Here is a 26,969-nt window from a genome sequence, read left to right on the forward strand (position 1 = left end):
GGAGTCTTTTGGATGTCTTTTTTTGGTTCTGTCCGGACTTCATTTGTTGGTGTTTTACAAACGGTAGGCTTGCCACATAGATGGGCATTCATAAAATGCAATTTCAGGCAACACTGGAGGTTACACTTCAGTAAGCATGGACTGACTCCAACGCCTTTTTGACTTCTTTTTTTGGTGCAGTTCTGGACTGGCCTTGATTTCCACATCCACTGACATTGGTTTTTAGTCCAGTCCGGACCAAATCTGAACCAATCATAGACGTCTATGTTTGGTTCAAATTTTGTCCGGTCTGGACCAGCTTTGATTTGGCCCAAACATAGACATCTATAAATGACTTATTTTCAACTGTCATTCAGAACAGAAAATGAACCTGATTTCAACGTCCGGGAAAATATTTATTTTTCAACGTCCAGAAACGATGGCTTTTCAACGTCCTGGAAAATATGTATTTTAAACATACGGAAAATACCTTTTCATCTTTCATTCAGAACCTAAATTGAACTTAACTTCAACGTCTGGAAAATACGCCTTACTGGGACTATTCTAGTTTTGCAGGGGGCATAATGTTTTGTTCAAGGGCCGGCCTTGAGTTCTTAAGCTACAGTAGGTATGTAAAATACTGTATATGGCATGTAAATGTTGATATACAAAGAGGGAAGATTACGATTTGAAACACAGTAACAGTATGAGTGGTTCTTGAATGTCAAGACTAGTTTGTTCCAATGATTAAGTTATATTGGAGTGGAATGGCGCATGTCAAGGTGAAGAGGTCAAACACACAATGTTCATCCATCAGACCGTTTGTCTCTGTGTTTTGGGAGTGGGGTCTCCAGTTACCACGCCGACTGCTCTCTGGCCCCGTCACTCAGTGCCCCAACTCGTCCTTCTTCATTTCTACACACATCATGTGTACACGCACACACACACTGAACAGAAGCATAACTTTTAATCCTCATCTTCGATTCCAGTAATTACTCAACAGCATAGCAACATGACTGTGTTTACCTCAGCAGGTCCTTAAGATTTTACTGAGTTACAGTTCATATAAGAAATCAGTCAATTGAAATAAATTAATTGGGCCCTAATATATGGATTTCACTTGACTGGGAATATAGATATGCATCTGTTGGTCACTTTCAAAAAAGGTAGGGGTGTGGATCAGAAAACCATACCGTATCTGCTGTGACCACCATTTTCCTCATGCAGCTTGACACATCTCCTTCGCATAGAGTTGATCAGGCTGTTGATTGTGGCCTGTGGAATGTTGTCCCACTCCTCTTCAATGGCTGTGTGAAGTTGCTAGATATTGGCGGGAACTGGAACATGCTGTCGTACACATCGATTCAGAGCATCCCAAACAGGCTCAATGGGTGACATGTCTGGTGAGTATGCAGGCCATGGAAGAACTGGGACATTTTCAGCTTCCAGGAATTGTGTACAGATCCTTGCGACATAAAGCCGTGCATTATTATGCTGTAACATGAGGTGATGGTGGCGGATGAATGGCATGGCAATGGGCCTCAGGATCTCTTTACGGTATCTCTGTCCATTCAAATTGCCATAGCTAAAATGCAATTGTGTTCGTTGTCTGTAGCTTATGCCTGCCCATACCATAATCCCACTGCCACCATGGGGCACTCTGTTCACAACGTCGAAATCAGCAAACCGCCCACTACACAACGCTATACATGTTGTCTGCGTGTGTGAGGCTGGTTGGACATACTGCCAAATTCTCTAAAACAACGTTGGAGGCGGCGTATGGTAGAGAAATGAACATTCTATTCTCTGGCAACAGCCCTGGTGGACATTCCTGCAGTCAGAATGCCAATTGCATGCTCACTAACAGGGATGTACACACATTTGTGCACAACATTTTAGAAAAGTACATTTTTTGTGAATATGAAACATTTGAAACATTTCAGCTCATGAAAGAAGGGACACTTTACATGTTGCGTTTATATTTTTGTTCAAATGGCATTCCCACAGCCCCGAACCTCACAACACATAACCTTGCCCTTAACCCCCACATACTACACAGAGAGGCATGCACGCAAGCATCCTGGCACCCAAACATAGACAAACACATGCACACTTTTCAAAACCCATCCAATTGGTCATGATGAAAACTGTACAAATGTAGGATCTTAGTTTGGCCGGTTTGCTACAGCAAGAAATGTGGATTATAATGAATTAACATATTTTTAGGGGGTTGATACATTGATACAAGGGAAAATCAAATTTGACATTTCAAATAGGAAATTACAAACTTCAAAAGCCCTTGTAAACCTCAAATACACTACGAGTTTTACATTTACTGCATTGCAGGAAAGTTATCCTGCAACAGGAGAATTAAATTATGATCCTACATCTGTACAGACATAATGCATGAGGCACATGGGACAAGCTTATGAGGACTTAAGTGCTTATAGGATCTCTGTGTTGAATCCATACAGTCAAGAGTTCCTGGGTTTGTACAGCCATTGCACGTAACATGCTGTCTGTCTGTCAGCCATCCGGAGACCTCGGCCGTTTGGATGCCTATTGGCCCTGCAGTCTTCTTCACAACTCTCAGCTGCTCCCAGGTCAAGGCTGCTGCTTGTGTGGAATGTTTGTTGTTCGCTCCTCCCACCATATCTGTCCCTTATTATTTGAGAGTCATTCAATACCTCCACCATCAAGGTCTCTCCATGCTGACAGATAGCCCCCGCGCCCCGCATTGTGTGCAGATTACTAGCAGTTAGGGAAGAACGCATCTCACAGCTGCACCGTCCAGTTCAATGTGCTACCTCTCAACCCCACCCCCAAACGAGCGGCTATTTCAAATTCACCATTGGGCATGGTCTAATTTAGCGCCCCTCAACAAACGTAACAATGAGCCCCGGGAATTAGGTTACAACAACCTGGCCATGTCCCCTGGACACCGTCCCCGCACCTGCCTCGGCCAGGGGACAGGCAACATATTTGACAGAATGCAGCAGGGGGACTCTGGCAAATATGAATTAACACCCTTCGTAACCGCCCACCTCAAAGTGACATGAGCGGAGCATCCCAGCAATGGAACGTTAATTCTCTCTCCCTGCTTGTAGCACACAGGGGGACGAAGGGTGTTAATGACTAGATTGATATCACAGATAGAACAATGAGCTAGTTATACAAATCTTTGGTGATATCTCCTTACCAAACAAATATCTGTAAAGAGCAAAGAAGACAGAAAACTGTCTGCTTGGACTTGGCCACTGTGTCTCAGCGTCTTTTCAGAAAGTCAGGGGACTACTTAAGGCTGTGCGTCTCTCTGAAGAGGACTTTACCTGAGTTCTGTGGGCGGCTGAGTGTCAGTTCAGCTGCTCTCTCTCTGTCTATTGAGTTTCAACGAACAGAGTGTCGTGGTTACACCTATCGAGGAGGGTTTACAGAGGGATCGGGAAAAAGAGGGTAGTCAGATTAACGGCGGATTAAGAGGGCTTCCAGACTTTGGCTTTTTTTCTTTGAGTTACCGATGTAATAAAAAGAGATTCCCAACAGGCCAGTAAGACAAGCTTGAGCCTCTCTGTTGAGGTGATACTAAGCACTTCTTTCCTTTCCTTGCCTGAACACAGGACCTGGCTTTGGACAATGTTAGAGGTTTATACAGAGATTTTTCTGTGGTTTGATGCTGACAGAAAAGCACTTGCCGGGTGTTGATTTATGGACAATAAAATATTCACACGACAAGCTTAGCTACCTGATATGCCATACAGCAGCCACTGCAGTCTGACACAGAATCAATCAGAGAACACGTGGATGGCTTGAGGTCTCTCTGTGCACTGGAAAGGAAGAGCGAGTAAGTGAGCGTGGAGTCAGTGAGCGAGCACCACCAGCACAACCCAACAACTTCTGTTCAAAGACCCCAAGAGCTAGTGGCTGCTGTCTATTTTCTCCCTCTCCTTCTCATCTCGATCTATCCCACTGCACTTGGAGGGGCAATAAATAGCCACAAGTTCGCTGAGTGTGGAGCTGCTATCTAATCAAAGCTTAATTCAACACTGCCGCAAAGCAATTTATCCGACAAAGTACTTGGCGATAGAATACAACCTCAGACACTCCCTCACTCTCTCGCTCAAGCTCAACGAGGAAGTGAAAAGAGTGTGTGGCCCGGAGGGTCAGGTCTGCACCCAGAGGAGAGGGCGAGGCGTGGAGCAGCCAGAGAGGGTGTGAAGTGGGGTGGACGAGTGTGTCTCCTTGTCGTCCATCTAGGGGGGAGCAGAGGCTTCTCCAGCCTGTCTGCAGCTCACCACACTAAAATAACCCAACACCCACAAGAGGGAGGCTGTTGCCCAGCGGGTGTGAGGATTGGACACACTTCAAGGGCAGAGGAGCTCACCGCCAGACTGATAGATTGGAGTGTAAGAGCACACTACAGGAGAGTGGACTGAGGGGAGTTTACTTGCCAAGCAAGGTAAGAACTGAAATTATTTTACATAGAATACATGAACACATTTAATGTAGATGATTATATGTGTTTGCTTGAAAAAGTGTTTTTGGACAAAAAAGTTAAGAGCAACCTACTAAGTACATAAAGGGAAAGATACCTAATGACAAAATTACATATTGGTTTCCTTGCCCTGTAAGCAGTCGATGGACAAGGTATGACAGCAATCCATGCTTTGGTTTTGTTTACCTGGCCACTGTATCAAATGGTACCTATATTATATTAGCATTGTTTGGCTTCATGTCCAAGTCCTCCTAAATGATCTAAAAATGTATTGTGTAACTCAATTAAGTTACTTATCGATGATTTGGACATGAAGCGTGAAAATGCTAATATTTCAAGTCTTTTACCCTGTTGAGACATGTGCTTTTTGTTCCTGGGGGTTGAGTTATATTCTAAGCCCATTGACTTGCTCTGCTCACTTGAGATTCATTTTCCAGATGAAAAGCTACAGGCAAACAAATGTGGTCTCCATAATAAGGGGACCACAGTGGCCCTTAAATCAGTGAATAAATACCACAACTTCCTAATAAAAAGCCAACAAGAGTCTATAATCTGATTTCACTGGCCCTCACAATCCACCGGGCACACACTGGTGGAATCAACGTGGTTTCCACTTCATTTCAATGAAATTACCTTTAACCAACGTGGAGTAGACATTAAATTGACGTGTGTGCCCAGTTGGAAGGCATTCTCTGCAACCAGACTAGAACGGGCAACGCGGCTTAGTGTAGCAGGTGTGTGTGTAGCCTACACAAGCGTATGTCTGTTTGGGTGTTTGTAAGTTCCGCTGTTGAGAGTAAGAGTTTAGTATTTATGAGAAAATACTTTGTCTACAGCATACGTGAGGTAATGACAATTCCGGCTCTCACATCTCATGTTAGCCCACTTGCTTTTGATTTAAGGTCCTTCAATAAACACCAATGTAGACATGCTGGGCACATCGACAGGAACCCAGTATCAGTGAGACTCATCTGCCAAGGCTTCATCGTGTTATTTTCTGGCTGCAGCACTGCAGGACTCGACTCGAGATCCCTTGTCCTCCTTCACTGTCACACAGTTATCTCTCTGCCTCCTGTCCTCTACAGATGCTTCCTAGTGATTTGTAGGAGCTGGCAAAACCCAATGTAGGGAGTATCTAACACACTTAGGGGTTGTTATTGGCAACATCAGGCCATCAGGCAACATCAAGTCAGACTCCAAGTCATTGACTGTAAGCCGTTAGTATAACAGCTTTATGAAAATGAAGCCGCTGAAAGCTAAATAACTCATCATGAACAATATGCCCTGCAATGAGGCAATATTATGTTAAAGACCCTTGTAGAGATTCTCCAGAAAAGCCCATCTCTTTCCTCTGTTGCCGTAGCAGCCGTTGACCCCTGTGGCAATCAACCAGTGTTCTGGTGGGGTTAGCAACTGGATTATTCACTTCCAGGGCACATAGCATGTGAGAGGCCTTTCAAGGTACTCCTGTTCTGGTAAAAGAAGGATGAGCCACATTGCACAAACAATAAAGACAGATATTCAGTTCATGCATAAAGACTTTTCCTCTTTCAGACGCTGTATTTTCCCTCCAAAGCCGCAAATAAAGAAAAAAAAACGGTGACAGCTAATGAATACTAGACAGAGTTTTGGCAAGGTAGATTGGTAATTAATTCTAAAGACAGGCGAAGGAGTCCGAGTGCAGTGACTCATACTATAAAACTGGCTGGCTAGAGTCACCTTTCACAACAGCCCTGTATACGTAACAGGGAAGGTCTATACAGTTAGATAAGACAAAGGAGAGGCAAACTCTTCAAGGGTGGCATCTTTTTCCCTATGAGCCAATGCATGTTCTGCCTTGAAGAGGAAATTGACACTTGGGCCAATGGGAGTGGTGCAGGAGCGTGTCATAAAGTATGTCATCCATAAACATTGATTTGTATTTTGTATTTGTTGCTTTTGTAATGCCTAGAGGATTTTGAGGCCTGACAAATTGTTTTCCCTGTCCCTGAGCTTAAGTACATGTGTTACTAGAGGACCGTGCTTCTACACCTGCATTGCTTGCTGTTTGGGGTTTTAGGCTGGGTTTCTGTACAGCACTTTGAGATATCAGCTGATGTACGAAGGGCTATATAAATACATTTGATTTGATTTGATTTGACTTCTTGAGTGGAAAAGCTCTGGGCAGATAGTAAAACTTTCTAAGACAAAGGGAACCAGAAAGATCATTAATGAATTAAGAACGTGTGGGAAAAGATATTCAATAAAGTCAAGTACATAACAGGATGATAGCATGTGAAGGAGCTCAGGTCCAAGACGACTATGGGAAAAGCACACATACAGTATTTGCTCAATTCAGGTCAAAACTTTAAACCCTTGATTCTTACTTCTCTAAGTGATACATTTTGTCCCTCATATTTGTGTAAAGCAATGTGATTGCAGTCAGAATCAAAGCAGGAAATGGCACAATAAATTGGCCACATATATGATGCAAATGTTTTCATTTGATTAAGAATGACAATTTGACCATATTTATTTTGGGAAGGCATTACAATGAAAAAAACTAACAAATGACAACAACCTTTTCTGAACTCTCTTTTTGTAGTGTGTAATGCATACAAGTGTTCATTTAGCAATTTTCTAAATTGCAGTCATTGACATCAAATGTGGCAATTTAGAATCAAGGGGGTTAGGCAGGCTTAGTAAAAAGACTAACAGAAGCCATATATTAATAAAAGACTAACAAAAGCCATACACTCTCTGAAAGCAGAAAAGTGAATGCTATTATTTTGCTGCTGGTTTTTCATGTGGAAAATATGCATCATAATCATGTAGTCTGAAGCGAGTCACACAAATGTAAACATCAAATTGCCTGGTCAGATGGGTAGAATAATTGGCATGCCATTATCCCAATATAAACACAACACATGCAGGCAGATAGGCAGGCAGCAGAAAGCAGCACAGTTGAGTGTGCTTCTCCATTCATCCGAATTTGGAAGGATATTATTTGTACACAGAGAGGGAGCCAGGTAGGCACACACCAGGACAGCTCTAAGGCTGTTTGGGTTGAGTGATGTGGATGGAAGTCCTTGATGTGTTTCAGGAGCTGGTTGGGCTCCAAGAGTCAAATTCCCATTTTACAGCAGATGTACCAACTGCATACCCAGGGTGACTGGCAAAGCTTTATAATATGGTTTATTTCGTGGACAGATGCTAGTTTATACAGCTTTTCAGGGCTTCTTACAAGTGAAATGGGACTACAGCCAATTTGAAAAACAAGCACCTGTAACTATTGTGTACTAAAAACAATGGTTTGTCACATTTAGCTGGATGAAGATATGTTTTCTCACAATATGCAGTAAAAAGAGACAACAGCCACTGGCAATTGTCACACATCTACAACACACACACACACACACACACACACACACACACACACACACACACACACACACACACACACACACACACACACACACACACACACACACACACACACACACACACACACACACACACACACACACACACACACACACACACACAGTGTCTGCGGGAGGCAGTCGTCCAGGCATGTGGATGCCTGTTTTCTAAGGCACACAGCCATGAAATTGTGGAGATAATCCCTTGAAAAAATGATCCTTTTCTTACTATCGCCTGCAGTGGAACGTGTGGGCACAGCAGCACTCCAACCTCAGGAGCCCAATCTGTCGCTACAGCAACAGCCGTCCATTGACTAGCTCCACATTTCCAGGAGGCACAGAATATCAGCATGCACACATAAGGGTGCTTGATTGATATTCATCTCAAATATGTTTCTCGACTCTAGGGAGGTTGAGATTTTGAGAAACAGTGCCAGGAATTGATCACACAATCAGTTTGTGAGTCCAGTGTGGAATAGAAAGGAAGGTTATTGGCAGAAGTGATGACTGTCTAATGGAGATAAACACAAACTGTGCCTGTCCCTTTAAGAGCTGGTCCTTGGCAGGTCTGTGTTGTTAAGTGGGGAGGTGGATCCCTGCCTGTCTTTATTCTGCTTCTGTTTCTTTGACAGGCTTTTTGATCAACAATCCCCTCCGTAATGTCTGCCTGCTCCTGCTCCTGAACATGTGTCTGTGTAGCTCTATTATGTGTTTTTAATAGTTTGTGAGAGCATGTGTTCTTAATCATTCTACCTGAGGACTCTTATTCAGCGGTGAGGTGACCACCTTCAGCTCAGGTGTGTAACATACATACTGTGTGTGTGTGTGTGTGTGTGTGTGTGTGTGTGTGTGTGTGTGTGTGTGTGTGTGTGTGTGTGTGTGTGTGTGTGTGTGTGTGTGTGTGTGTGTGTGTGTGTGTGTGTGTGTGTGTGTGTGTTTAAATTATTGTAACCTTTTCTAGACAATATCTTGCATTGTTTTGCAAATGAACCAGAATCGGGATTGCTGATTAGGATGATACAGTGCATGAAAATGTGTGTAGGCACCTTGGTGAGTTATCTAACCATCTGGATGGTGCTTTTATGTTTACGCAAAATTGTGGCCTATAATTTGCATCCATCTTGGCATCTTCTTGTTCTACTTAAAATGGGATAAAAAAACATGTTGTGCCACGAACCTACATGGAAAATGCACATTTCAATTACAGTAATGTAATAAGTAAGACGGTAATTACTGAATGAAACAAAACCAAGTTCATCTTCATTTTGATTAGATGCTATTTGTCAGCAGTGCAAATTTGTACAGTGTGGGTTTGATTGAATTCGACACAAAGTGGTGACTGTTAGCATTTGAAAGTCAGCCTCTATGGTCTTGTTATCGTTCACGTTACCATGTGTGTACATGGTCTTTTCAATCAACAATTATAATTGTTGGATTACAGTCAGTATTCTGAATACTGAGATGGATGTTTTACCCTTGCCCTTGCCACTCCATTAGCGTTTCAGTGACGTGAGGACATGCTTCCAAATACAGTTGAAGTCGGAAGTTTACATACACCTTAGCCAAATACATTTAAACTCAGTTTTTCACAATTCCTGACATTTAATCCTAGTAAACACTCCCTGTCTTAGGTCAGTTAGGATCACCACTTTATTTTAAGAATGTGAAATGTCAGAATAATAGTAGAGAGAATGATTTGCCTTTAAATTGTTTAACTTGGGTCAAATATTTCGTGTTCCACAAGCTTCCCACAATAAGTTGGGTGAATTTTAGCCCATTCCTCCCGACAGAGCTAGTGTAACTGAGCCAGGTTTGTAGGCCTCCTTGCTCGAACACGCTTTTTCAGTTCTGCCCACAAATTTTCAATAGAATTTCCAACCAAGCTTTAACTTCCTGACTGATGTCTTGAGATGTTGCTTCAATATATCCACATAATGTTCCTCCTCATGATGCCATCTATTTTGTGAAGTGCACCAGTACCTCCTGCAGCAAAGCACCCCCACAACATGATGTTGCTACCCCCGTGCTTCACGGTTGGGATGGTGTTCTTCAGCTTGCAAGCCTCCCCCCTTTTCCTCCAAACATAACGATGGTCATTATGGCCAAACAGTTCTATTTTTGTTTCATCAGACCAGAGGACATTTCTCAAAAAAGTACGATCGTTGTCCCCATGTGCAGTTGCAAACCGTAGTCTGGCTTTTTTATGGCGGTTTTGGAGCAGTGGCTTCTTCCTTGCTGAGCAGCCTTTCAGGTTATGTTGATATAGGACTCGTTTTACTGTGGATATAGACACTTTTGTACCTGTTTCCTCCAGCATCTTCACAAGGTCGTTTGCTGTTGTTCTGGGATTGATTTGCACTTTTCGCACCAAAGTACGTTCATCTCTAGGAGACAGAACATGTCTCCTTCCTGAGCAGTATGACGCCTGCGTGGTCCCATGGTGTTTATACTTGCGTACTATTGTTTGTACAGATGAACGTGGTACATTCAGGCGTTTGGAAATTGCTCCCAAGGATGAACCAGACTTGTGGAGGTCTACAATTTTTTCTGAGGTCTTAGCTGATCTCTTTTGATTTTCCCATGATGTCAAGCAAAGAGGCACTGAGTTTGAAGGTAGGCCTTGAAATACATCCACAGGTCCACCTCCAATTGACTCAAATGATGTAAATTAGCCTATCAGAAGCTTCTAAAGCCATGACATAATTTTCTGTAATTTTCCAAGCTGTTTAAAGGCACAGTCAAATTAGTGTATGTAAACTTCTGACCCACTGGAATTGTGACACAGTGAATTATAAGTGAAACAATCTGTCTGTAAACAATTGTTGGAAAAATTACTTGTGTCATGCACAAAGTCCTTACCGACTTGCCAAAACTATAGTTTGTTAACAAGAAATTTGTGGAATGGTTGAAAAACGAGTTTTAATGACTCCAACCTAAGTGTATGTAAACTTCCGACTTCAACTGTCGCCTCACACAAATAGCACCTCCAATAAAGGGTTAATTATGAGACCAATTCCCACAGGAACAAATATTGAACAATTATGTTCAAACCGTTTCTGGGGAAAATGTGAATGCTGTTTCTCAACAGGAAATGTGTAAATGGTGGCAGGCTTGTGAAAGAAAGAAAATGATGGTGTCAAGAATATCACAAGAGACCCTAAACTCACACCGTGGCTATGTCCTACAGATACACCATAGAGACAATCAGTCATTTACAGTTGCCACCACGATAGAGCGACATTTAGCTAAAAAGACTATAAGTGAGTACAGGAGCGGGGTGAAGTACAGGTCAAAGTGTTTATGATTCCTGTGATCTGAAATATAACTTGATTCAGCAGTAGAGCACAAAACATTTATGTTATAACCAAGGGAGAAAGGGGACAGAAGGTACACCTTATTATTAATGAAGAGAGCTGCACTCAAGTCTCTATTTAAAGCAGGTAACAGAGTGCATCTCGTGGAAGGTCTATTGAAGTCAGACCTGTAATCTGATTGATGAAGAGCCAGGCCCAGGATGAGACGTGCTGCCTGCTGTTGGTATGTCTCCTCCTCAAGCAGTTATACCCTCAGATCTCTCTGCCATTTTCTATCAACAAACTGACATAAGACACATGGAAAATGTATCTTCAGAAAGGAGAACAGGTGAGAAATGGAAGGATCTCAATGTCATAATGTAGATGTTGTGTCAGAAAGGCCAGTGCATGTTACATTTGGCATAGTTGGGCAGGTTTTTGTGAGCGTGGGAAACAAATCCATATGATTCATTTGTTGGGGTTGTATAACATTCTTGTCAACACTTGAGCCAGAACAGACAGCATAGCTGATAATTGACATGGAATCCAGAGCGTCAAGGACAATGGACTGTGGCTATTAAATGTGGCATGGGGAGAAAGCCCTCCTTATATGGAATTAAAACTCCTCTCAGGTTTCCCGTTCAAAGCAGGGCCCGTGTTGGCTCTCATTAACAGTTCACAGAACTCCATTAGGCTGTAGCAAGAACAGAGAAGGGCCCAGTTGGCTCTCATTAACAGTTCACAGAACTCCATTAGGCTGTAGCAGGAACAGAGAAGGGCCCAGTTGGCTCTCATTAACAGTTCACAGAACTCCATTAGGCTGTAGCAAGAACAGAGAAGGGCCCAGTTGGCTCTCATTAACAGTTCACAGAACTCCATTAGGCTGTAGCAGGAACAGAGAAGGGCCCAGTTGGCTCTCATTAACAGTTCACAGAACTCCATTAGGCTGTAGCAAGAACAGAGAAGGGCCCAGTTGGCTCTCATTAACAGTTCACAGAACTCCATTAGGCTGTAGCAGGAACAGAGAAGGGCCCAGTTGGCTCTCATTAACAGTTCACAGAACTCCATTAGGCTGTAGCAAGAACAGAGAAGGGCCCAGTTGGCTCTCATTAACAGTTCACAGAACTCCATTAGGCTGTAGCAAGAACAGAGAAGGGCCCAGTTGGCTCTCATTAACAGTTCACAGAACTCCATTAGGCTGTAGCAGGAACAGAGAAGGGCCCAGTTGGCTCTCATTAACAGTTCACAGAACTCCATTAGGCTGTAGCAAGAACAGAGAAGGGCCCAGTTGGCTCTCATTAACAGTTCACAGAACTCCATTAGGCTGTAGCAGGAACAGAGAAGGGCCCAGTTGGCTCTCAGTAACAGTTCACAGAACTCCATTAGGCTGTAGCAGGAACAGAGAAGGGCCCAGTTGGCTCTCATTAACAGTTCACAGAACTCCATTAGGCTGTAGCAGGAACAGAGAAGGGCCCAGTTGGCTCTCATTAACAGTTCACAGAACTCCATTAGGCTGTAGCAGGAACAGAGAAGGGCCCAGTTGGCTCTCATTAACAGTTCACAGAACTCCATTAGGCTGTAGCAGGAACAGAGAAGGGCCCAGTTGGTGCCCACAGCCACATTCACAACGGCCATTCAATGGAATCTCAGAATGACAATTGGGAGATTACTGTGAAGGATATGAAAACTCCATCCAAGGGTATGGCTGAAAAGTATAGCTCCTCGCTCCTCGCTCTTAGTTTGCTCCATTCCAGGAAGAGCTGGAAAGGTCAACTTGCCACTGCATAGAAAAGTGAGGACAGCGCCTTCATCTGGATAAGGCATTTAGATGGACCTGGATAGGACCTGGATAGGGTCGAGTCGGCCGACTACCAAGTGGATATCAAAAATGTAAGTTCAAGTGCTGTGTGGCGGGAATGCAAATGTGATATACCTGAGTCACTGCATACTCTAGCCATCTAAATGGTTTAGCAGACCACTGTAAGCAAAGAGACCACGCTCACATGTCACATAGGTAACTAATAGCAACACGATATAAACACAGTTGGAGGAGCAGGTTTATCTACTAAGCTGAGATGCAGTATCACTGCACTGCTCTCAAGAAGCCATGATGATCAGTTATCTTTCTAACGGAAGTTAACTGACAGTGTGTATGATGGCCCTGAGAGAGAGAGGTGGCACTGGAGTGGTGCGGTCTTGCTGTAAATGTCCAGTATTAAAGATTCACACAACAGTGTAAATTATTGAGTGAGTGTCTGTGGCCTGTCGAGCAGATCAGGTTTCTCTCAGTTTGATCTTTGGGGGGAGTTGGAGGAGTATTTTCGCATTCCTGACTAACTCCTGACTAACAGCACGCTTCATTTTGGTAGACTGAGTAAGCAAAGCCCCACTTCTGAGCTCTGGAACTACTGAGACATAGAGCTGAGTAATATGGGGAAAGAGATCTAGGCTGATACAAGGTTTTGTTGGAATCAGCAGTTGTAGGTGTCTCTCTCCAGGACCAACACTTGTCGTGGGATACCATCATGTCCGAGCTGATTTATAACTGGGACACCTGGTTAAGTGTCCTTTATCAGAACGATGACAGCAGAATAAGAGTTATGAGCCAAGATGTAATGACCCTGCAGGCCTCCGTGACGGAATTTCTCACTCCTGTTCTGTAACCTTTGGAGACCCCTTTGTGGCCATAATCACGTTTGCCTTATGGTAGAGATTTATGTCATGCCAAAGATAGATGTCCCTACATTCGAGTGTATTGGCACAAGGTAACCCCCTACAGCCTAAAGAGGAATCTTCTGTGCTCGGTTTCAGATCCCGTTTGCACCATGCCTCTGAGAGACTCAGTCACCCTGCTGCTCTGGAGTTGCTGTGTACTAATGCTCATCCACCAATGCGAGGCTCAAGGTAAGGTATTTGCTGCATGTCAATTGGTGCCCTCAAGTAGTCAGTGGCTCAATGCTAGCCAGTACCCATCCACTACAGAAGTGGATGTATACCGGTATATACTTATTATAGTACATATAAGTACTAATAGACAGAGAGCCCTGGCAACTGATACTGTATGCTGGGTAACTATCAGATTGAAGCCAAAGGCGCAATACAATTTCTGTTTGTTGATAAAAGTAAACAAAACTCTGTTAAAAACATGCATCAGAAGTAGTTTGATAAATAATTTTGAAATAAAATCTAAGTCAATCTAAAAAAGGAGCACACTTTATAATTAAAAAAAATATATATATTTTTGCGTGCAATAACGAATGTTTTAGATCCGACTCAATAAAACAATGTTTAAAGCATGAAGTACAAAGATTCTTAACTGTATTTTAATTTAAACTTTGAACATGGCTGGCTTGCATGGAACGGCAGGGACTGTTTACTTTATTAGGATCCCCGTTAGCTACTGCACGTGCAGCAGCTACTCTTCCTGGGGTCCACATAAAACATTCAAATACATGACAAAGTACAGAACAGTAATAGACAAGAAAAACAAAAGATATGACATTACATTCAAAAAACAAAAACAAACATATATATATATATATATATATATAGGAAAGACACCAAGAGACAACAGTAATACTATTTACACACTATTCATATATACTGTGAGGGGACACACACACACTCTAATACACATATATTTTTTTGTATTGTTTGTATTATTTTTTGCTGTTGTGTTGTTTGTATTTTGTTGTTTTACATTTCTGGGATTTTCCTTGTCTATCTGTGTTTTGTTACTTGTTTTGTGTTTTTTGTGGACCCCGGGAAGAGTAGCTGCTGCTTCTGCAAAAGTGAATGGGGATCCTAATAAACAAATCAAAATGTTGAATCAGTCATAATCTGCCCTCAGTATGGAGTGCAATAGCAGAGAAGTTTTTCTTTCCTTCTCCCTCCCTTGTGAACTCAACTGTGAAATTCCTGTCTGGTTACAGAATGTGATTAATTTTTGCGTTGGCCCCTTGGGGAGAGAAGGGGAACCGTGATGTGGTATGAGGCATTGTGTCAAGAGGTGTGTGACACGTGTCAGAGAACAGATGTCTGACCCTAGAGCGAGCGGCAGGAAAGCCCTCTGTCACAGCAGTAGCTACTAGCCATGGGGTTTGCTTTAAGGATAAAGTGTCGAACAGTCTTCCCCAACCCCGTCTGCATCTTTAGGCCCCGCCAGGAGCCTCAGAGCCAGGGGATGGCGGCTGATGATCCCTACTCGGCCGTCTTGCCTAAATATTTTTCTAGCGCCGCAAGCAGCTGAGTGGATCCAGAGATTAAATGATCCTTAATTTCTCAGGGATCTGGTTACGACTCCCTCATCTCCTTCAGACACTGGTGGCCCCTCGCACGTCCCTCCTCACCTCCCCTTCCTCCTCAATCTGAACTTAGGGCACACACACGTTCACACACTCCTTGGAGCGTGGGCTGGTGGCAGGCACACGGCCTGTCTGGGGATCAAAATGGAAGAAACCCAAACCTGTGCTGTGTGTATGACTGGCACCAGAGCTCTGGCCACGGCGCGAGCAGGGGAGGATGGGAGGGGGGATAAAGTTTCATGGCCAGGGTTAAATTTAGATCCCCCTGGTTTCAACACGGAGAGACTCGTGTGAACTACCCCCCCAGAGGAGCACCGGGGAGCTTGCAGGCCCTGGGGGCCAGCCTAGGGAAGAAAACAGCACCTGTCCCCCCATGATTAGATGGCAAATCAGAAGCTCTTAAATAACACTGCTCCAGACAAAGGGCATTGTGTTTAACAGTTGGTGGTCCAGTCATTATTTCCGTGATTATCATGGTGATACATAAGCTGGTGACAAGGCCCTGTCCAAGGCCTGGATACGTACGATATCACCAACAAGCATTCTATGAATGACAAGTTGACAACTTACAGTATACTGTATATAACGTTACACAGTTGTCATTATTTCTATTTTGACAATGCTTATACTATACAGATTTTTTTTGTTATCTTGCTCAATAATCAAGCAGCTGGGGACTTCGTCCTGATTAGTTCAGGACTATTTATCCTGATTCCAAGTCTTCCAGGAATCAGTCTGTTGCTGATTCTGAGCCCTGGGCCTATTTGGGGTCATGTGTGCCTTCATGGTTCCAGTCTTAGCAGAGCTGGAGGGAACTTATTACAAGCACACAGAGCTCACCACAGGGACAGGGAATGGGGCAGACCAGACAGGCTTCCCTGGCAAATAGTGGCTGGGACTGGGCCACTGACTTGCTGCAGGGCCAGCAGCAGGAATGAGAGGCAGGCTGCTGTCCATGCCAGGAGGCTGACTTGTCTCATCAGTCTATCCACACTCTGCAGTGATCAGACGGCTGTGCACCATGGCCTGCTCATTCCCTCCCTATGGACATGTGCATGATGTGTGCCTTTGACGCACCCCCATCCTGCATACTCCTCCTCTCTGTCCCTCTCACTCTCTTCTCAATCATTGTGATGCTCACTGTGGCCCAACTCTTCCATCCCCTTAAACTCTCAATGTGTCTTTCTTCCTGCCAGATGTAACACAGTTCACACAGCGCATCAAGAGGCTTTGAAGTTTATTCTAATAAAAGGGAAATAAAATGGCCTCCATGTAGCTTTAACACTAGGGAGGATGAGAAATCAGAGAGCTCTCTGCTCTTCAGCAAATAACAGAAATATGCTCCCATCCTAACCTGAGGCACTGGCAGCATGGGATAAATGGCATCTGAAGGATTGCTGATGGTGTGTACTGTGACATCCGCTGTGCCATTTCAGGACACTGTACAGGCCAGGCAAATGGCTGGATCAGGGGTCAATTCAACTGTAATTGCTTTGCTTTGCGTACACAGTAGCATTTAAACCAATTTATTTCCTATGGTCCTATAAAATTGCTAAATGTTTCTAGATAGACATGCATATGTATGGGCAGGTTTAATTAGATTCAGCCCCAAGTCATATAAGATGCCACATCTCTTAATGCTTGTTGTTATATTGAATGAAACATGCTTTTAAAAGAGCACAGTTTCATTTTTGAATGCCAAAAACATAAATAAGGTCTCTGAAAATATAACAGCTCACTGCAGTATTCCCCATTGTCTATGGGATTTATTGTTTTAATAACTTGCCTGTTTAGAATACATGAGCTAATACTGGGCTTTCCCAGCTGTCCGCATTTAAGAGATGACGGTTTCTGAACTGCTTCACCATTCTCAGATAACAGTTAGTACTTCTCAGCTGTTCCCGCGATGGCGATGGGAAAGCCTTTCATTGTTCAAGGTCCGCTATGTTCCCATGGACACAGGGCTTACCGCAAGCCCACTGTCGTGTTGTTCATGGAAAATGCCTGCCATTCCACATCAAACCAATGAGTGTCTGCATTGTATGCATACGCAACCGCAGGATAAACCAATTGTCTTCTGGTACAGATTATAATTTTGCCAAAGTTACAACTATTCTAAATGTTGAGATGTGAAAACGGAACAAAAGGAAGAAATATAGTCAGTTGAGCTGAGAAACTAAAGCTAACAACACAGGCTATACTAAAACATTTCCTACTGTATATTAAAGACAGAATTTGTATAAGTTACTGTTTGGGAACAAAATTTAATATAGGCTGTTGTAAGAACACTGCTCTAAAAATCCCTCAAAGTCCACCTCTCTATAGTGAGAGGTTTAGGATGTGTATAGTACTACAGTGTGGGAGTGTTTGTGAATTCCAGTGGGGTTTGGGCAGAGTTTGTGCGGGTGGAGACATGACTGCACGGCATTCCTCTCCTCCCACCGCACACGCTCCCCTCGTGCTGCTTACTGCTACACACGCACCCCACACACCCTACCTGGCAAACCCCCATTGTTTACCAAAGCCAAATGCAGACAGTACATTGGTATGCCTAAGGCCAGCCAAATCCACTAGTAACAACTGAGGACAATAACAGATAACTCACATATCCCTTTAGCAGTAGTTCAAATGCTTGCCAGTTCAAGGGGATGTTTAATAACTCAGCAATGCAGCTGTATTTTCCTTTCTGAAACCAATAGCATATAACTCATAGTCAGATACAATCATATGAAACCCCAAGTCAAATTAAACTGTGCGCCTCATCATGTGGGCTTCGTCTAACCTCGTCACCACTCCCCAGAAATCTGTCTGGTGGACGAGGCTGGCTTCGACTGACATTTTTTTCACTGTTGTTTCATCATAACAAATGAGCAGATCCTCAGATGCATGTCTGTCTGTCTGAGCAGCAGCTCAAAGTTCCCCAGCAGTTGCACTGAGGAGTCATCGCACAGTCTCCGTGGAACACACGCTCTTGTAAAGAAACACTGCGCACACGGACGACCGACTGCCTAGGGTTAGAGGTCAAAGTATCATCAGCGTCCCATCGAGCCCTGAAATCCCTCAAGCATCACTCAAACAGCGGTCATTCAGATAAGCTTATTCTGACTTTACAATTATCGAACCGCGAGTGTATTTCTCAGATACTGTTGTGTTAGAAATGGTTGTGGTAGAAAATGTATGCGCGCACGACTGTAAGTCGCTTGGGATAAATGGCATATATTATATTAGGAATTAACTCACTGAATTCAATTGAGTTTTATAGAGCATCAAATGTATTTATCATCAACTGCTGGAGAAATAAAGCTGTGAGGTTCATGCTTACAAACAGCAGAAATATCACAGATAAAGCAAATGAATCTGTTCCGTGGATAATAGCCGTATCTAATTAATGACAAGTATTGCGTCTGAATGTCAGGATATTACTGGTACATCTGGGATCTTTCTCTGAAATGACTGTTTCCTTTCTCTTACAGCTCTAAACTGCACGTGTAATGTGACCAATAGTCGGTGTGACGAGAATGCGGTGTGCAGGTAAGGAGAAACTTGATGGAAGATGCATCCATCTTTAACATGTCTAAAATATGATACAGTGCCTTCGGAAAGTATTCAGACCCCTTGACTTTTTCCACAATTTGTGAGGTTACAGCCTTACTCTAAAATGGATTAAATTGTTGTTTTTCCTCATCAATCAACACATGATGCCCCATAATGACAAAGCAAAAACAGCTTTTTAGACATTTTTGCTAATTTATAAAATGTTTAAACAGAAATATCACATTTACATTAATATTCAGACCCGTTCCTCGGTACTTTGTTGAAGCACCTTCGGCAGCAATAACAGCCTCGAGTTTTCTTGGGTATGACACTACAAGCTTGGCACACCTATATTTGGGGAATTTCTCCCATTCTTCTCTGCAGATCCTCTCAAGCTCTGTCAGGTTGGATGGGGAGCGTTGCTGCACAGCTATGTTCAGGTCTCTCCAGAGATGCTCGATCGGGTTCAAGTCCGGGCTCTGGCTGAGCCACTCAAGGACATTCAAAAACTTGTCCCAAAGCCACCCCTGCGTTGTCTTGGCTGTGTGCTTAGTATCGTTGTCCTGTTGGAAGGTGAACCTTCGCCCCAGTCTGAGGTCCTGAGCGCTCTGGAGCAGGTTTTCATCAAGGATCACTCTGTACTTTGCTTCGTTCATCTTTGCCTCGATCCTGACTAATCTCCCAGTCCCTACCACTGAAAAACACCCCCACAGCATGATGTTGCCACCATGCTTCACCATAAGGATGGTGCCAGGTTTCCTCCAAATGTGACACTTGGCATTCAGGCCAAAGAGTTGAATCCTGGTTTCATCAGACCAGAGAATCGTGTTTCTCATGGTCTGAGAGTCTTTAGGTGCCTTTTGGAAAACTCCAAGCCGGCTGTCATGTCCCTTTACTGAGGAGTGGCTTCCGTCTGGCCACTCTACCATAAAGGCCTGATTGGTGGAGTGCTGCAGAGATGTTTGTCCTTCTGGAAGTTTCTCCCATCTCCACAGAGGAACTCTAGAGCTCTGTCAGAGTGACCATCGGGTTCTTGGTCACCTCCCTGACCAAGGTCCTTCTCCCCCGATTGCTCAGTTTGGCTGGGAGGCCAGCTCTAGGAAGAGTCTTGGTGGTTTCAAACCTCTTCCATTTAAGAATGATGGAGGCCATTGTGTTCTTGGGGACCTTCAATGCTGCCGAAATTGTTTGGTACCCTTCCCCAGATCTGTGCCTCGACACAATCCTGTCTCGGAGCTCTACAGACAATTCCTTCGAACTCATGGCTTGGTTTTTGCTCTGACATGCACTGTCAACTGTGGGACCTTATATAGACAGGTGTGTGCCTTTCCAAATCAAATCAATTGAATTACCTCAGGTAGACTCCAATCAAGTTGTAGAAACATCTCAAGGATGATCAATGGAAACAGGATGCACCTGAGCTCAATTTCGAGTCTCATAGCAAAGGGTCTGAATACTTATGTAAATAAGGTAATTCATATTTTTTTTTGCAAACATTTCTAAAAACCTGTAGATTGCTGAGGATTTTTCTTATTTAATCAGTTTTAGAATAAGGCATTAACGTAATAAAGTGGAAAAAGTCAAGGAGTCTGAATACTTTTCCAATGCACTGTATATCTTAATGTGTTGCCTATGACAAGCATACAGTTGAAGTCGGAAGTTTACATACACCTTAGCCAAATACATTTAAACTCAGTTTTTCACAATTCCTGACATTTAATCCTTGTAAAAATTCCCCGTCTTAGGTCAGTTAGGATCACCACTTTATTTTAAGAATGTGAAATGTCAGAATAATAGTAGAGAGAATTATTTCTTTCAGCTTTTATTTCTTTCATCACATTCCCAGTGGGTCAGAAGTTTACATACACTCATTTAGTGTTTGGTAATATTGCCTTTAAATTGTTTAACTTGGGTCAAACGTTTCAGGTAGCCTTCCACAAGCTTCCCACAATAAGTTGGGTGAATTTTGGTCCATTCCTCCTGACAGAGCTGGTGTAACTGAGTCAGGTTTGTAGGCCTCCTTGCTCGCACACGCCTTTTCAGTTCTCCCCACAAATTTTCTATAGGATTGAGGTCAGGGCTTTGTGATGGCCAATCCAATACCCTGACTTTGTTGTCCTTAAGGTATTTTGCCACAACTTTGGAAGTTTGATTGGGGTCAATGTCCATTTGGAAGACCCATTTGCAACCAAGCTTTAACTTCTTGACTGATGTCTTGAGATGTTGCTTCAATATAGCCACATAATTTTCCTCCCTCATGATGCCATCTATTTTGTGAAGTGCACCAGTCCCTCCTGGAGCTAAGCACCTCCACAACATGATACTGGATGGTCATTATGGCCAAACAGTTCTATTTTTGTTTAATCAGACCAGAGGACATTTCTCCAAAAAGTACACATGTCCCCATGTGCAGTTGCAAACCGTAGTCTGGCCTTAAAATGGCGGTTTTGGAGCAGTGACTTCTTCCTTGCTGAGCGGCCTTTCAGGTTATGTTGATATAGGACTCTTTTTACTGTAGATACCTTTGTACCTATTTCCTCCAGCGTCTTCACAAGGTCCTTTGCTGTTGTTCTGGGATTGATTTGCACTTTTCACACCAAAGTACGTTCATCTCTAGGAGACAGAACGCGTCTCCTTCCTGAGCGGTATGACGCCTGTGTGGTCCCATGGTGTTTATACTTGCATACTATTGTTTGTACAGATGAACGTGGTATCTTCAGGCGTTTGGAAATTGCTCCCAAGGATGAACCAGACTTGTGGAGGTCTACAATTTTTTTTTCTGAGGTCTTGGCTGATTTCTTTTGATTTTCCCATGATGTCAAGCAAAGAGGCACGGAGTTTGAAGGTAGACCTTGAAATACATCCACAGGTACACTTCCAATTGACTCAAACAATGTCAATTAGCCTATCAGAAGCTTCTAAAGCCATGGCATCATTTCCTGGAATTTTCCAAGCTGTTTAAAGGCACAGTCAACTTAGTGTATGTAAACGTCTGACCCACTGGAATTGTGACATTGTGAATTATAAGTGAAATAATCTGTCTCTAAACAATTGTTGGAAAAATTACTTGTGTCATGCACAAAGTAGATTTCCTAACCGACTTGCCAAAACTATAGTTCGTTAACTAGAAATTTGTGGAGTGGTTAAAAAACCTAAGTGTATGTAAACTTCCAACTTCAACTGTATATGACAAACATATAAAGCCATCATTCAGGCCCACGATATTCTGGTGTCAATTATGTCCTTTAGAGCGGGTCACACTCACAAAATCTATGGAGTGCATTCTACGAATGTTCATATTTATGTGCCTCACAGATACTGTACAGAGCAGCGCATTGCAAAAGTTATTTTGTTAAGTATGGGCGCCCTCCTGTGTCCATTGCGGAGGGTAAGAGTGGCCCTGCAATTTTTGATTATGCCACTGTATATAACTGTATATCAGTGGAGGCTGCTGAGGGGAGGACGGCTCATAATAATGGCTGGAATGGAGTGAATGGAATGGCATCAAACCATGTATTTGATGTGTTTGATGTATTTGATACCATTCCACTGATTCCGCTCCAGCCATTACCACGAGCCCATCCTCCCCATTTAAGGTGCCACCAACCTCCTGTGCTGTATATCTCCATCATGAGGCTGTGTTGGCTATAGAGATGAGAGCTGATCTAACTGGCTGTGCTGTATTCCAGGTGTGACCCGGGTTGGGAGGGGCAGCAGTGCGACGTCTGTGTGAGAATGCCAGGCTGTGTCCATGGATCGTGTCACCAACCCTGGCAATGCACCTGCGAGCCTGGATGGGCAGGGCGCTTCTGCGACAAAGGTGACAGAAAATATTTGTATGTATCAGACCATCATAATTGTATTTGTTCAGTGAGTGGTAGAGCAGTACGTATTCACCGCTTCTCTCCTCTGCTTCAGATATCCATGTGTGTACAAATGAGGCACCTTGTCAGAACGGTGCCACTTGTTACGCCAACGTTTCAGGGGAATACTCCTGCCTCTGCACCGAGGGATTTCACGGGAGGAACTGCGAGCACAAGACAGGACCCTGTCATAAGACCGGCAGGTGAGTTCAATTAGCAACACACTCGAAAACAATCTATGGAACAAGTTTGTCTCAGGCCTACTGCTTCTGCCTTAATCAAAACAAATCACAAGTTCAACCCCAACCAGTGACTCAACATACAGGAATGAGTGGTCATTTTAGACTTTCCAACGGGAAACTAGCTACACTATTAGTGTGTGTAAATTACAATAAATCAGTTGTTCTCTCAATGAGTGTGTTTCAGTGTGTGTGTGGGTTTTGACTGTGGTGTGTCCCAGCTGGTCCCCTGATGGCAGTCAAAAACATGCAGACTGGCGCGGGCCACGTAGCAGCCTGGTCAATTTGTATCCACTGGAGAGCAATCATGTGATTTAATGGGATCATTATCGGCCAAGTGAGTGGCCTCTAGTGCTAACAAACACATTGAAGCCAGGCATCTACACTACAGCCCCCATTGAGTTCCCAAATCACTGGCTAAATGGTTACCAGGGAAACGATACAGGCCAAGGCACAGACTCTGGGGCAGATTTGTCTTAAAGTGCCAAATCAATGCCTGATTGAATGTAATCAGTGATCATCACAGAGTAAGCGCCACACATTTACTTACAAATCAGTTGGATGTCCAGGCCCATATGAACAGGCTTGGGTTAAGTAATCAATTCAGCACTGAAAATCTATTCAGTTATTCAGATCATTTACCTCAGGGTTTTTAGTGCTTATGTTGTCTTTATCTTTCAGGTCTTCATGTAAGAATGGCGGGCAGTGTGAGGACAGTGGCGGTTATGCTCCAGAGCTCTCCTGCCGCTGCCTGGCAGGCTTCACCGGGCCACGTTGCGAGAACAACATGGACGACTGCCTGATGCGCCCTTGTGGTAACGGTGCCACCTGCCTGGATGGCATCAACCGCTTCTCCTGCCTCTGTCCCGAGGGCTTCACGGGCCGGTTCTGCACCGTCAACCTGGATGACTGTGCCAGCCAACCTTGCCTTAATGGAGGACGCTGCCTGGACCGTGCCAGCACCTTCCACTGCTTCTGCAAGCCTGGGTTCACTGGCAGGACCTGCGAGGTGCCCTTAAGGAGCCCAGAGAGCCAAGCGCCCATCAGCAGCTCCCGTGACTGGGCTGGGGGAGGTGGGGGCTGGGGAAGGGTAACTCAGTCCAGGCCAGACCAGGACATCACGAGGGGGGACAATAATAGTGGAGACAGGCTGCTGAAGATCTCTGTGAAGGAGGTTGTGACCCAGTGGGGGTCGTCTGGCCTGTCAGAGGTGCAGCTCATCACCCTCCTGGTGCTGGGGTGCATGACACTTGCCGTGGTGGTGCTCACAGCTGGCCTGGTGCTGAGGGGGCATTGGCAGGACCACTGTGCAAGCTGCCGGTGCGGCCCCACCCCCCGCCTGCACCCGCTGAAACACCGAGACCGCCAGCCGCCCCCGCAGAGCCACCTAGTCACAGTGGAGCAGGAGTGTAAGATCAGCTTCCTACACACGCCCACAGCCCCAGAACTGGAGAAGAAGAAACTGAACACTGAGGTGATTTAGGTTATGTTTACTACCTCCACAGCCCTGAACACAGGACACAGACTGCTCTCAGCAGAGGGAAAGCCATGCTTTTATCCCAGCCCTGCCTCCATGACTGATTTTCTTCAGTACTGACAGTCAAAATACAGACAACATACCGACCTAGGTATCGATACCTAAAGAGACGCAGGACCAAGAAGGGACCAGTGGGTCTGTTCAAGGGTAAATGTTAGGAGTGTCAAACACATTCTCCTAACAAAAGGAGCGTAGTCCTAATATGACGGATTATTTGTTCACCACAGGGGTAAAGTGGAGGTACATCATGAGAAATATACTCAAGTCCTTTGGTTACTTGTCACGGACAACCAATGTGTAATTTGTCCGTCCTCAAAATCAACTGATTCGGTTTCTTGGCATGAACTGCATGTAAGACAGGCCTACTGACAGACAGCTTTGGAATGCAAGCCGAGACAATGCCCTTGTTATGTCAACCTAATTGGTGTACTGGTATTTGTCACTGCTGTTCTCATCACGATATTAGGCCAAAATGTTAGACATGAATGAATCTACCCATATTTTTCCAAATGGGCTCTGACCTCGGAACAAGCTCTGCAGTGAGCAGAATTCAGACATGCAGACAAATGATTGCCTGAGTTCATGTTGTTTTAACAGTGTACTTTCTATACCACAGACTAAAGAACTGCAACACCTCAACACCTACTTCATTTAAGTAACTGTCCAGTGTTTCCAGATTTCTATTAAATATGACCTATAATTAATTACAATACGAGTAAAATAGTTTTCCTTCCAAAAAAGTGTAATTATGTATGTAAAAAATCTGCTTTTCTGTATTGGAATGGTGTGGGGGTACCCCATAGAGTTAGATAGAGGCACGGGCATTGCCATTTAGGGCTTTCAACATTTTAAGGTAGTCAACAGGGTTGTACTTTCTATGGGTTACGGAAGGATGACATGATTCCATCCAGGTCATCAGGAGGGATCAGCCAATGAATTATACTTGTGAGAAAACACTAGGTGGCCGTATGTACCTTTTCGGTTTGTTTGTCAACTCATAGACGTAGTAGAAGAAGAAAATTGACTACTTCAAAATAAAGATGGCCATGGTCCCTTCTTGTCCCATGATGGCTGCCTGTGCGCTCACAGATGCCATCATGGGACATACACTGAGTGTACAAAACATTAGGAACCCCTGGTCTTTCCATGACATAGACTGACCAGGTGAATCCAGGTGAAAGCTATGATCCCTTATTGATGTCACTTGTTAAATCCACTTCAATCAGTGTAGTTGAAGGGTAGGAGACAGGTTAAAGATGGACTTTTAAGCCTTGAGACAATTGAGACATGGATTGTGTATGTGTGCCATTCAGAGGGTGAATGGGCGAGACAACAGATTTAAGTGCCTTTGAACTGGGTATGGTAATAGGTGCCAGGCGCACCGGTTTGAGTGTGTCAAGAACTGCAACACTGCTGGGTTTTTCACACTCAACAGTTTCCCATGTGTATCAAGAATGATCCAAAGGACCCAAAGGACATCCAGCCAACTTGACATAACTGAGGGAAGCATTGGAGTCAGCATGGGCCAGCATCCCTGTGGAACGCTTTCGACACCTTGTAGAGTCCATGCCCTGACAAATTGAGGTTTTTCTGAGGGAAAGATGTTCCTAATGTTTTGTACACTCAGTGTATATAAAGATGATATGTCAATTGATCACTGTGGAGTAACCCAACAACAGAATGATGCGAGTGTATACCGGTCATAAAAAATATGAATGTGTAGACCGCTGATTGGAAAGCTCATCCTTCTCTATGAGGAAATAGCAAGCATTTTTTAAATATTCTGTTTGAGATACACGTTTGAGGTGGGGACTTCGTGTTTTTTAATTGATTTATGCTTTGGCCATATGAGTATAGGATGAGTCAACAACATTATTTGGGTATTAGTTAACAGAATATAAACTTTTAAGAGTGAGATTTTCACTGGACAGTTACTTTAAGTTATAATTGTATCATTTTGTAAAAAGTAATATTCTGTCAACACTGAAAATGAATTTGTGACCTGTTTACTTCTGTATGGTGTTTAATAGCGAATAACAATATGGATTTGCTAAACAGTATTTTGAAGCTGTACATTTTATTTATTTTCTGTAATTTATTTGTAGAACGTGGTCTATTTGCAATGAGTCTTATTTTTTATACTGAATTGTCTGCAATAAAGTTGTGAACTGTTTCTTGTACAAAGTGCCGTAATGACTGCCAAAATGCTTCCACTTCAGTGTAGATAGAGCCAGGATACAGATAACAGGTACAGAAGATCTAAGAACACATACCTGGCTTTATCCCTAAATTACATGACCGCAGCGTGACAGGTCAATTCAATCAAG

The 26,969-nt window shown here is 43.7% G+C and overlaps 1 protein-coding gene across 2 annotated transcripts; it reads left to right on the forward strand.

Annotated features, from left to right (window-relative positions):
- The first annotated feature begins 3,367 nt into the window (after positions 1-3,367).
- Positions 3,368-26,815, forward strand: dlk2 (delta-like 2 homolog (Drosophila)). Of its 2 annotated transcripts, none has more exons than XM_071380192.1 (6): positions 3,368-4,435; positions 13,977-14,069; positions 18,943-19,000; positions 22,693-22,823; positions 22,922-23,069; positions 23,787-26,815. In XM_071380192.1, exons 2-6 carry the CDS (start codon positions 13,991-13,993, stop codon positions 24,586-24,588), a joined length of 1,218 nt encoding a protein of 405 aa, XP_071236293.1. In that variant the 5' UTR covers positions 3,368-4,435; positions 13,977-13,990; the 3' UTR covers positions 24,589-26,815. The 2 variants fall into 2 exon arrangements, with proteins under 2 accessions (XP_071236293.1, XP_071236292.1); XM_071380191.1 differs by lacking the exon at positions 3,368-4,435 and adding an exon at positions 8,498-8,669.
- The last annotated feature ends 154 nt before the right edge of the window (positions 26,816-26,969 follow it).

Source organism: Salvelinus alpinus, chromosome 32 (assembly GCF_045679555.1).
Source record: "Salvelinus alpinus chromosome 32, SLU_Salpinus.1, whole genome shotgun sequence".
Lineage (NCBI taxonomy): Eukaryota > Metazoa > Chordata > Actinopteri > Salmoniformes > Salmonidae > Salvelinus > Salvelinus alpinus.

Bases quoted from the DNA above. Each gene is read 5' to 3' on its own strand.
- dlk2 (XM_071380192.1), top strand. From the start codon at position 13,991: ATGCCTCTGAGAGACTCAGTCACCCTGCTGCTCTGGAGTTGCTGTGTA. The intron at 14,070-18,942 runs GTAAGGTATTTG...TTTCTCTTACAG, and splicing joins CCACCAATGCGAGGCTCAAG to CTCTAAACTGCACGTGTAAT. The intron at 22,824-22,921 runs GTGACAGAAAAT...CCTCTGCTTCAG, and splicing joins AGGGCGCTTCTGCGACAAAG to ATATCCATGTGTGTACAAAT.